This window comes from Rattus norvegicus, chromosome 13 (genome assembly GCF_021556685.1).
Source record: "Rattus norvegicus strain SHRSP/BbbUtx chromosome 13, alternate assembly SHRSP_T2T, whole genome shotgun sequence".
Taxonomy (NCBI): domain Eukaryota; kingdom Metazoa; phylum Chordata; class Mammalia; order Rodentia; family Muridae; genus Rattus; species Rattus norvegicus.
In genome coordinates this window covers 94,100,318-94,112,797 of record NC_141546.1, presented here as the reverse complement: position 1 = coordinate 94,112,797, position 12,480 = coordinate 94,100,318, and the positions used below count along the sequence as shown (strand labels likewise).

At 37.8% G+C, this 12,480-nt stretch overlaps 1 protein-coding gene across 1 annotated transcript in view; it reads left to right on the top strand.

Moving 5' to 3' along the window:
• The window catches only part of Ahctf1 (AT hook containing transcription factor 1), a 54,454-nt gene that overhangs the window by 17,332 nt on the left and 24,642 nt on the right, over positions 1–12,480 (top strand). The window contains exons 11-21 of the mRNA NM_001271270.1: positions 544–605; positions 1,369–1,497; positions 2,279–2,369; positions 3,448–3,537; positions 4,474–4,614; positions 5,285–5,389; positions 6,309–6,402; positions 8,393–8,516; positions 8,663–8,719; positions 9,980–10,126; positions 10,636–10,823. Coding sequence (NP_001258199.1) covers positions 544–605; positions 1,369–1,497; positions 2,279–2,369; positions 3,448–3,537; positions 4,474–4,614; positions 5,285–5,389; positions 6,309–6,402; positions 8,393–8,516; positions 8,663–8,719; positions 9,980–10,126; positions 10,636–10,823 — 1,228 coding nt within the window. The remainder of the gene's footprint in view (positions 1–543; positions 606–1,368; positions 1,498–2,278; positions 2,370–3,447; positions 3,538–4,473; positions 4,615–5,284; positions 5,390–6,308; positions 6,403–8,392; positions 8,517–8,662; positions 8,720–9,979; positions 10,127–10,635; positions 10,824–12,480) is intronic.

Below are 12,480 nucleotides of genomic sequence, written 5' to 3'. Positions count from 1 at the left end.
TTATATGTCCACAAGGAATTATAAATTATAAATATAATAAATTATATTTATATGTCCACAAGAAATACAGTATGTTTACAAATTATATTTTGAGTTTTTTAGAAAATGTCAGTTAATATGTTAGTAATAAAGTTTGTCACTATCTCAGAAGGAATTTATAATTGCTGGGCAGTGGTGACACATGCCTTTAGTCCTAGCACTTGGAGGCAGAGACAGGCAGAATTCTAAGTTCAAGGGCAGCCTAGTCTATAGACCAAGTTCTGGGACAGCCAGGGCTACAGAGAGAAACCCTGACTTGATGGGGGGAAAAAAGAATTTATTCTTGTCCAATGTGCTTGGTGCATGTCTTTAATTCTAGCAGAGACAAGAAGATCTCTGAGAGTTTAAGGCAGCCAGGAGTACACAGTTAAGACCTTGCTTCTTGTTGTTGTTGTTGTTGCTGTTGTCATTGTTTTTAAAGAGGAGACTGATTATTTAATATAAAAATTTAATTACCTGCAGTAAACATTTAATTCAAAACTTAAAATCTTTTTTCTTTTTAAGATGCGACTTGCTTGTTAAACTCTGGAGTTATCCATGTAACTTGTACTGGATTTCAGAAGGAGGTATGTATGAATTAACAACATGCTGGTGGAGCTCAGGTTACATATTAGAATACAGATGATTCATGCATTGAAACTGCCCTGGACTGTGTATGAACTAACTCACCTTAAATAGGAGTTCCTGCTAAGTTTTTGAGTTCAGCATCTTAATAACTTCAGTTTTAATGGCAGCCTGCTAGAAGAATCTTGAGCTGTCTTTAGCGGCTTTATGTGGATGCCATCTACTTGAATTCCAGGAAAAAGTGAATAGGTCAGTGCCTTATTGCATCTTCTAGAGGCGGGGACTCACACTATAGCAATGGCTGTTCGCAGTTCAGAGATCTGCTCGGCCCCCTTGCTACTGGAGTTAAAGACTGCCCCACAACTGGGGCCTGACCTTTGGTGTAATGGCCTAGGACGGCTGCTGCTTGTTTCTTCTGAGAAATCCCACAAAGTTGACAGAAGAATGATGCAAGAGTAGTTTGTGATGTGCAGACCTTTTAGTTGGCAGTCAGCCACACACATAGTTGGCGGGGTTGTACTAACTGCAGGTCTGTCACTAAACACAGACGTGTTTGTCTGCACCTCCTGAAAGCACTGCCCGTGTCCTACTGATGTCACCGCATCCAGGGGTCTCTAGCCCTTACTTGATCGTGCACTTTAGTCAGGTTTTTTAGTGTTTCCATAGACATTTTAAGTGTCACTCAAATTTTAAGTATGAAGTATTTCTTAAATTTGAATTGATGTTGGCTGATGTTGAACTTTCTTCTCTATTTCTCTATTACAGACTTTGACATTTTTAAAGAAATCAGGACCAACTCTTAATGAAGTCATTCCCGATAGTTACAATCGATGTCTTGTTGCCGGTCTCCTCTCACCAAGGCTTATTGATATTCAGCCTTCCAGTTTAAGTCAAGTGAGACATTTAACTTTATTCTTTTGAATATTCTTTTTAATTTTTTTTTTCTTGCCCATTCTGTAGCCTCATGTTGTAGGATCAATAGCTCTGGTCTTGGGATTTGGCTTCCATGTTCTCTACACTAGCTAGAGAGATGCTCAGTGGTTAAGAACACTGGTTGCTCTTGCAGAGGACCAACGTTCAGTCCAGGGGATCTAATGCCCGCTTTGACTGATGTAGGCAGGTGTATTTATCTAACACATACATACATGCCAGTAAAACACCTTTAAAAAAGCCACAGATGGAGCTGGGCTTTGCAATGCAAGCTTATAATCCTAGTTACTGAGAGAGCAAGGTCACAGTTGGTCTGGGCCACAAAGTAATTTGTACACAAGACTTGCTTGTATAATTTCATGAGACTATCTTAAGAAGGACTGACTGAGAACATATATCTCAGCGGGAGTGCTTGTGTCCTAGGCTCCAGTAGCACTAATGAAAGTACAAACAGCGTGAGTTTCCTTAGGTGACTAGCTAGCTTCACTGGCCACGGCATCCAAGTCTTCTATGGGTGTTTGGGTTTCCCACCTCCTTAACAATGCTGGCGATTACTTTGGTTTTCTCACTGCTGTGTTCAGGTTGGCCTCAAACTTGTGATCATCCTGTCTTATCCTCTCAAGTGCTTTAATTTTACAAAGTGCTTTATTGTCTCTGACTATAACTAGCGTCATACCTATTTTTCAGTCTTTCATTGCCTGTGATTTCATTGTGTTGTTTGTTTTGTTTTTTTAACACGGTTTAGGAAGAACAATTAGAAGCTATATTGTCAGCAGCAATTCAGACAAGTTCCTTGGGACTTTTGACTGGTTACATCAGAACATGGATAATAGAAGGTAACAGTTTCACTTTGTGACAATGGAATACTTATATTCCTATGGTTACAGTTTATAGTTTTACTTTTTAGTTAACCTTTACACACTAGATCTTGTTAGATTCGCAGAGAATTATAGGAAGGTTCACAGAGAATTGTAGGACGTAGTTTCACCCCCCACGGCACAGTCTAGCAAACATCGTGTACAGTGTCACAGCCAAGATCTGGAGTATTGCCCCGTACCTGCCACCCAAGAGGTAGTGCGCCCAGGCCTGAGCAGTAATCTGCTCTACTGCTACATATGCATATTGCATATGCACTGTGTTATTTTTATACCAGAGTGAATGTTTATTCATTCCTACGTGTGTACATACACATACTCTGCCCCTTCAGTGTTGAAAGAACATTACGATCATTTGAACGAAAACTTCCTGTTTCTTAATCGTTTCAATTTTATTTCAAAACGAAAGGTGCTCTCACGAAAAAAAAAATCTTTGTGATTACAAAGGTTATTACCGACTGTTTCTATAGCTTAGGTGGGATTTAGAGGAATTCAGCATTTTTTTCTGTGTTTTGAGTTGGGGGGGGGGGTTGTTTTGTTTTTAAGACAGGATCTCTCTGTAGCCCTGGCTGTCCTGGCACTTACACTGTAGACCAGGCTGACCTTAAACTCAGAGATTCGAATGCCTCCAAGTGCTGGGATTGAAGGCACGTGCCATCATGCCTAGCATGATTTGGGGTCTTTTAAATATTCCTTAATATGGTAAAATTTCTTAGGTCAAATTTTAAAAACTATAGGCCTTTTTTGTTGTTGTATGTTTGGACTGTTTTGGGTTTTTGTTTTTTTAAAATTGCTTTCCAGTTTGCATGTATTGCTCTCCCTCATAACCACTCTCTGGGCCCTTCAACCTCCTTCCAATTTTGTACCTTGGGCAGCACTGCTCCTATGATGAGATACACCAAGATGCATTTGGTAGAAGTCACTGTTAAATTTATGAACTTGGCCTTCCTGCCTGGCTCCTCCTACAAACTTACTAATTTTCCTTCTGGAGTTGGTGATCATTCTCTTTTTTCTTTTCCCTTTTATCAATACAAATAAGAACAACCAAATTCTGCTGCTAATCTACGGTTTGTTCTTGAGTGGACATGGAATAAGGTGATCCTCACAAAAGAAGACTTTGACAGGCTTTGTAAGTATTCAATCTGGATTCAGGGTAAATGCTAATAGTTCATTAACCTTGGTGTTGTAATCACAGAACGTTTGTTTGAGACAAGGTAGGTGTCAGTAACCTCAGCAGTTGTGAACCTCACTAGTTGAGTGGTTTTAACCTGTGGGTACCAAACCCCCTGGGGACAACTGACCTTTTCACAGGAGTCACATATCAGGTATTTATTTTACTATTCATAATAGTAGCAAAATTAGTTATGAAATAAAAACAATTTTATGGTTGGGGGTAAGTCACCACACCATGAGGGACTGTATTAAAGGGTCTTGGCATTAGGAAGGTTGAGAACCACTGCTATAATCCATGCTTGCCCTGCACTTGTGGTGAACCTCCTTTAACCTCCAAGTGCTTGAATTTCAGGCAGGAACTACCACATCTAATTCAGTAGTAATAGTTTTACTATTTTGGGAATGTAAAATCTTAAGATTTACAGTTCTAGAAGAAAGCATATTAAAAGTGTATCTTAAACAGTTTTTTAACAAAAGCTTTTTACGGGAAATGCATTAATTAATAAGCTACATTGTGTGCCTTCATACCAGGCTGTAGATGAACCACTGTTGCAGTTTTCCCAGTTTGTGCTGGGTAATGGAGACCTTGTGTTGTAAGGTGATTTTGGCTTTGATTTTAGTTTTTTAAGACCTCTTAGGATAATTCAAGTGCAGATAAATTATAAGAAGAAAATTAGAAACTGATTGAGGGACTCAGAAATTATGTTATGCTTATTAAATACACATCTTATGACATGTAGTTCTGAAGACAGGGGGCAGACCTATATATTCCTAATCTTATTTTGACTCTAGCTTTATAAAGTCTATCATTCTTTAGAGTAATGGAACTTCAGAAAAATGCATGTGATTGTAATTACTATGTTGAAGCTAATGTTGTATTTTATCCCTGAAGGTGTGCCGTTGTTTGACGGTTCCTGTCGCTTCATCGACCCACAGACCATTCAGTCCATCCAGCAGTGTCATTTACTGCTTAGCAACCTCAGTACAGTCTTAAGCTGTTTCGCAATGGAGGCCCAGGGTATCACTGAAAGAGGTAGGTACTTTATAAAAACGAGTGTTTTATTAAATTTTACTTAATTTACTTACAGTTCTTGTTTACTTGGTAAGACATTGTATAAAGAGGAAACTCTGCAATGGGAAAAAAACCTGTGTGTATATGTAGGGTATATGTGAATGCGAGTGCACACATCCCATATATCACAAGGCAATTCTGATTGGTTCTTTTTGTCTACTTTGTGTGTATCCTAGGGATTGAACTTAGGTCTCCTGGCTTTTTTAACAGGTACCTTTATTCACCGGACCATCTTGGTGGCCTTAGAATTTACTACCAGTAGAATTTAAAATTTGAAACATGTACTTATATGTATTGAAAGAAATGACTGGTCTTTTGGTTTTTATTTTTGCTTTATTTGCCATTTCAACAAAGGAAAAGGTACAATTTCATTTAAAGGCCTAATTTGAATAGTTTATTTTCAGTCCGTTTTAATTGGATTTTTGCATGAAACAATTAATTGTAGTTTACATAAAAATGCCTGTTTTAGTCAGTGAGTTATCGTAACATTTTAGAGATTTGCTTAACCTCACTTTGTTTCAATGTATATACTAAATACAAATTAAATTATATATGCAAACTGTTGACCTTTTTGATTTGTCATTTGTAGCTGATAAATTGAAAGTTACACAGTGTTAATTGTTTTTTATAGGACTTGTGGACTTGAACAATAAGCATATGGTTACCCAGCTTATCTGTCAGTATGCACAAATGGTTCTGTGGTTCTGTCACTCTGGGCTTTTACCTGAAGGCTTAGGTAAAGTATTTAATACATGAATATTTATTGAAACATCCTAACTATATAATATTACTGTTCTCTTTCGAGCCTTTATGCTATATTGTCTAGTCTTCACTAGGCTAATCTTAAAATCATAGTTTCACCTGTCTCTACCTCCCAGATGCTGGGACTCCCCAACATGCCTAGCTTGTGTAATATTCTCTTAATATGGCTGTCTGTCTGTTGTTTGAAATGGGACATCACTATTTAGCTCTGGCTGTCCAGGAATTCACACAGATCTGCCTGCCTCTGCTTTTAGAGTACCAAGATTAAAGGTTATTAATACTTGTCATCAATTAAATGTTTCTTTTAATCTAATAATGTAAATACTGAGAATTAGAGACTTGAGATTATCAGTATTGACTTTATAGAGTTGGTTTGTAACAAAAAACTTGTATTTCTGGGGAAGCACAGAAGATTTTACTTAAGTTGCTCTGCTGACTGCATGTGCAACTATTGTCTAACCTTTAACACTTCACTTATATTCTCACTTGAGTAAATGATAAATATTACTTATTGGAAATTATTTTGTCTGCCACAGGAGTAAAATTATTAGGAGTACTTTCTAGAGTGTTAAGATCCACCAAACATCCTTGTTACAGATGTCTTGTATTGATTAAATTTTAGCAAGATTAGGCCGGATGGCGTGGTGCACACCTTTAATTCCAGCACTTGGAGGAAGAGGCAGGCCTGTTCTACAGACCAAGTTCAAGGACAGCCAGGGCTGCCTAGAGAATCCTTGCTTCAAAAAAAAAAAAAGAAAGAAAAAGTAAATAGATCTAAGGAAGACTAAAATTTTATTAAACAATTACAATAAAGTGAGTTGTTATAATCTTAAATTTTGAGATATTTTGACAACATTGCTAACTTTTCTTTTCCCCTTTAATAAAACCCCCAGATGATACTCTGCAGCTGTCAAGACTACGCTACAACTACCCTGTAATTCAGAACTACTATACCAGTCGTCGGCAGAAGTGTGAACGTTCACCCAGGTACAGGGCAGCCTAACTGTGGTATTCACTCTCATGTAGTCAAGTATTGTCATAACTGACATCAGCCTAATACCTATACTTTTTTATTGAAAATAGTTTTTATATAAAATTTTTTTTTCTTTTTTTTCGGAGCTGGAGACCGAACCCAGGGCCTTGCGCTTCCTAGGCAAGCACTCTACCACTGAGCTAAATCCCAAACGCCTATATAAAATTTTTAAGAGCTAAAATAACAAACCTGCTTAGGACACAACAAATAAACGAACAGAAAAACTTAGAGTCAAAAAACAAAAGATACACACATTGACAAGCACAAAAAAAAAAAAAAAAATCCCCTTAAAAAGACATAAGCAAAAGACCGTAAGGTAAGAAGATGGGCAGACACAGCTTTATAAGTCAAAAGGTACCATTGAGTTGGTTTGTGTTAGCCATCTATTGCTGGCCAGAGGGCCTTGCAGATGGTATGAAAGTATATAGTGACCCTAAAAATTCCAACAACATAGCAGGGTACAAAAGTCATACACAAAAGTCAGTGGCCTTCCTTTATACACACAGAGTAAGAAAGAAATTGGGGAAACCGTGCCCTTCACAGTAGCCTCAGAGGTACTCTAATCAAGCAAGTGAAAGATGTGTATAATTAAACCTTTTAAGATAATGAGGAAAGAAATTAAAGATTCAGAAGCTAGAAAGGTCTCCCATGCTCACTGATTGGAGGGTTAAATAATAAAAATGGCACCTAGTCTAATGCCTGCATTTTCAAACTGGTGCATGCTATCATATTTCCTCAGTAAAATGATATTTATGAGTGGTTTGTCAGAGGAATTTGTAGAATCAGAGTTCTGCCTCTAGGAACTCTTTATTTGGAAACAAAGATTGGAATCTTCTACTCAGCAAAAACCTGACAATATAACATGAATTGGTTATTTTTAACAGTTTTCAAAACTTCAGTTGTGCTTTTCATTTTCTTATTTTTTATATTTTTCTTATATATGTTAAAAAATAGCCTAATTGTTTTGAAATAAAATTATGTTAGAAGGAGTATTTAGAACCTGATTCTGTCTGTGGAATTAACCAGTCTTCTTCCTCAGATTGGAATGGAAGAATTGTAAGAGACCAAGTAACATTTAGGGTAAGGTTCATAAACACTGATTCTGAGTGTCTTAAGTCAGATTCTCCTAGGAATGAGCTCTAATTTAATACACAGAGTTTTGAATTCACATTGCTTTAGTTTAACTACTATAGGGTAATGAACGTGAACTTGGGAAGCTGATTGGGGTTTTGGTTTTAATATTTTTTATTTTGTTGTACCTTGGGCAGTGAGTGGCTCAGGGTGTAGAATTAACTATAGCTGAGCATCACCTTGCATTTGATTCTCCTACCTCAATCTCCCAAGTGCTAAGATTCTACCCTGGTTCTAATGTATAGCCTAAATTTCAATAGCCGTTATTTTATAAGTATGTGTCCTTTGGAGAATTTTCTACATTTTCTGATGCTTTATTTGTAAGCTGCAATATGAATATAAAGTCAGATGAGTAGGGCACTTGGTATGTCTGTCGGACTCAATAAATAGGAACTGTTCCTGCTGTCCGTGACAGTCAGTGAGGAAATAGGCAGGGCGATTGCCATGTGTCACACTGTAAGTGCTCAGGAATACACTGCTGAATGAACAAACCAAGATTTAGCTCTGAGCTGGAACAGAAATACTTTTGCTACCTGGGGCTGCTAGTAATTTGTTCAGAGTGTGGAAAGTAAACAGGTATTTCGCTGGTATGGTCCCATGCTTTCCTGCACTGGCCGGTGAGGTAATGAACTTGGGGCAACTTAGGGGTTTTTTCTGACCAGTGCTACTTTATTTCTGCAATCCCGTGATACTAATGAAGTCTGTTTTCACCATTCTTCTGATAATTGTATACTTTAAGCATTTGGTGCTCACTGTTTTGATATCAACAGTTAACAGTACTGCAGATCATCTTTACTGTTCCCCATGTTGCAGAGGGAAGTGGAGCCGAGACTGCTTGCTGATCGATGGACTGGTCTCTCAACTAGGAGATGAAGTTGAGAAGCTGTGGAAGCGGGATGAAGGTGGCACAGGAAAATACCCTCCTGCTAGCATCCATGTAGGTCACACTGATATGACACGGAGTCATTTACAGAGAATGGATGGAGGGGCGTAGCTGATGGTTGCCTGACATAGGCTAGGGAGCATGGAACACGAAGAAAAGACTAGAAGATACCCTGACCATTTTATCTTTTTCTTTTATAGGCATTACTTGATATATATTTATTAGACAACATTAGTGAAGCAAGCAAACATGCTATTGTATCCTTTAAAGTTTTATTAAGTATTTGTACATTACTGAAATTCTAGTAATAGGACTCTCAAATATCTAACCCCAATCTCATGAAATGTTTTCTCTTTTTTTTCTCTACCTAAGTGTGTATTATTAACAAGGAATTAGTGGTCAGGCTCGGATGGCTGATAATAAATGTAAAAGTATATAAAAATTACTGTTTTAGGCTACTTATTCTTGGGATGACCTTGCCTTTTATCAAATTATGAAATGTGAATAAAACTAGCTGCTCTGAGACTAGCAGTTGGGGTGAGAGGAGTCAGTATATGAGTGGTGGCCCAGGGTCTGGGTTTGATCTTCAGTACCGGAAGGAAAAAGTAAGTTACTCAGAGTGTTGCTGGGTGCAAGCTGCCATTCCCAATGGAGCTAATTTAAGTTCTCAAAAATAAAGAACACTGGAAGTTTGTCAAGGGACGGGGATGCAGCTAAGTAGTAAAGTGCTTGTTACAGAAGCTTGAGGACCTGAGTCAGATCCCAGCACCCACGGAAAAGCTAAGGACAGTGCTGTGTGCTTGCAGTTCCAGCGCTAAGGAAGCAGAGGCATGGATTCCATGACCTCACAGGCCAGTCAGTTGAGTCAAGTGGTAAGATCTGGGTTAGGTGAGAGACTTGCTGGAATAACAAGAGAGTGAGGCAATATCTGGTAACTTCTGACTTCTGTAGGCATGTGAGTGCACCATATCACATGGGTACACACACCCATACAGCATACACTCACACACAAGCTAGACTTTAAAGTTAGCTTGATATAGCAGTAGGCATTATTTGAATCGCGTGCCTTTTATCAAATTGAAAAGATAGTCTCCTGCAGGAACAATTTAAGTTAGGTATGGACTTCAGAAAAGAGCAAGTTTCCTATCTTGATCCCTATTTTGTGACAATGTTTGTGCTAAAGTCTTTTTAATATACTGTTTGTCATAATTTATATAAGACACTTGATGTATTTGCTTAAGCTGTCAGCTTTGCCAAAAAGAGTTTAACTTTTTAAAAATTTACTAAACAAGTTACTTGAATTTACTATTTATTTTAATGAATGAGATGTAGATTTGTTGGGTCTTTTTTTGTTGTAGCAGTAAAATTCAGAGGATAAGTAAGGTTGGTTTGGGACTCCTTTGGCCTGTTTAGTGAACTATATCCATTCCTAGATATCCCTAATGGCCTTCTGCTCCCTATTCTAACTGTACACAGGGCTTTTCTCTTGTTTATTGTCCTTAATACTTTTTTAAAAGACCATTTATTTGCTGCTTGATATTATGTATTCCTTTCCCAATAAAACGGATACCCCCATTGAATCTTTCCCAACTGCTTTTGCTATTTCTTGGGGCCAAGTTAAACTAGTTCAAGGATTTTGGCTGCTAGATCATAATGATTATGAGGTAAGTAACTTGCTTGGAATATAATCTTTTGTAGGTTACTATATTAGAAAGATGTATAACTAGGTTAATTTTGATGTAAGGTGGTGTCTTTTTCTAGAGGTAATACAAGGACTCACTTTAACTAGTGCTCTCACCTAAGCAGCAAGAGCACCAGTTGAGAAAGTCAGTTACTTGCTCTTTACAGAAGGGATCATACATGCTAGATGTTTGGGAATGGTGTAGCACTGACTGTTGTGTTATTGGGTTCTGGTGTAAGCCAAAGAAGACAAAATTAGTCAGTCAATGGGTATGAAATTGGTGTAGGAAGGATTCTATTTAAGAGGCCTCAAAGATGGTATTTCTGATAAACCTTGGGTCTTTGTCCTCTACCATAGATTAGATACTTTCACATTTATACTTATTTAATTTTGATTTCTGTGATTTCTTAATACCACTTGCCTTTTAAGAGCCAACTACCTTGTCTAAATACTAAAGACTGTATTTACAGTTAACACTTCATCATTTTGCAGAATGGTTTAGACCTTCTGTTTCACCCAGTTACTGCAAAACCTGCATCGTGGCAGCATTCAAAGATAATTGAAGCCTTTATGAGTCAGGGAGAGCACAAACAGGCTCTCCGCTATCTTCAGACAATGAAGCCAACAGTGTCCAGTAGCAGTGATGTTCTCCTTCACCTCTCTGTTCTGCTTTTTAATAGGTAAGTACATCTTAAAAACAGAAGCTCTTGGTCATGTGTTAAAAAATGAGATTGATAGAATAGATAGTGAAAAATATATGCAATCAGGTGATGGGGCATATACCTATAAATGTAGAAAATGGAGAATTATGGCCAGCCCTGTACACATGGGACCCTGTTTCAAGGAAACAAAAATACATAATTTTACATTAGTTGCCTTACCTTATAAGACAATACATGATGCCTTTCACCAAGTAAAAAGTGTGTGCTTGACTGAGACCACTGAGTACTTACTCTCTGCTGCTTATTGATTGACATGAACAGTTTAGGTTGGGTATGGACTTAAAGAGCAAGTTTCATGTCTTATGCTTAAACTAGATTTGAGCAAATAATTTTTGTTTTTACTTGTATATTTGTGTGTATGCGTGTGCTTTATATGTTCTTAACTATATATACATAGCATGTTATGTGCATGTAGAAACCAGAGGTCAGCATCGAGTGTCTTCCTCTGTTGCTGTATACTGACTATTCCATAGACTGGACATTCTGGACCTCCACATGACATGCACCCGCATGGACACACATCATATATGCACAGATAGGGGAGATGTCGTTCAACAGCCATTTGCCAAGGCATAGTTTGTAGGAGGATAGTCTTTGCAATAGAATAGATTTTAACTTTATAAACAGTACCACCTTCCCTTGTGTTTTTGTCATTCTAGCATTTGAGAAGTTAAGCTAATCACTTTCTAAAATGCAGTTTATCGTCTCGAAGTATTTCGTAGGGTTAATGCCCATCTTGCAGTATTGTGATTGTTATATGCATAGATGCCACTACCTATTAGCAGATGGTGGTAGTGATCGATAGCTATTGTGATCATTCACTAAACCTCACAGCCTGATTCCTGACTCTGACCCCTTCATCTAAAGTGTGTGCTTGTAGTTTCCCAATTTTGTGGTGGGTGCACAGTAGTTAAGAAACTCTACATTGCTGTTGCCTGAATATTTTTTTTTCTTATAAGAGAACTGAAAAGCTCTTATGTGCAGCTGTCAGCCATTCTCTTCCTTTCCCTCTTCCCACACTCAGTAGATTGATTTTCCTGTACTCTGTAGCTCATTCCTTCATGAATATAAAAATGTAAATGAACATGTTCTACATTACCTAAGCTTGTGTTTGAGTCTGTCTTTTCCCTGTTCTTTAAAAGTCTTATAGTAGGGAGTTTAACTTTTTGTTAGTTTTGTTGCAGTTGTGTAAAATAATCCACATGATAACTGATAAACTACCATTGGTAAATAGTGTTTTCTTTATTAATGGGTAAACTGTCAATGTTGTCCCAGACATAGGGCTGTTTTGTTGTGTGGTTTTAATCTTTGTGTGCCTTCAGTGACCTTTTCCTGTTCCAGTTGGTAAGTTTCTAACCAGAAGGGGTGTGGAGACCCAGGTTCAGTTCTCGATAGCCACAGCAGCTCACAGCTACTTCCAACATTGTAGAGAGTCCAGTGACTTCTTCTTGCCTCCACTGGCAAGTATGTACATGATGCGTATAGCTCACATGCACACACACATGGAAATGAGTTAAAAACTTACAGAGAAAATTTGGGGTAAGTCACTGTGTTAGTTAGGGTTTTATTGCTGTGAACAGACACCATGACCAAGGACAACATTTAATTGGGGCTG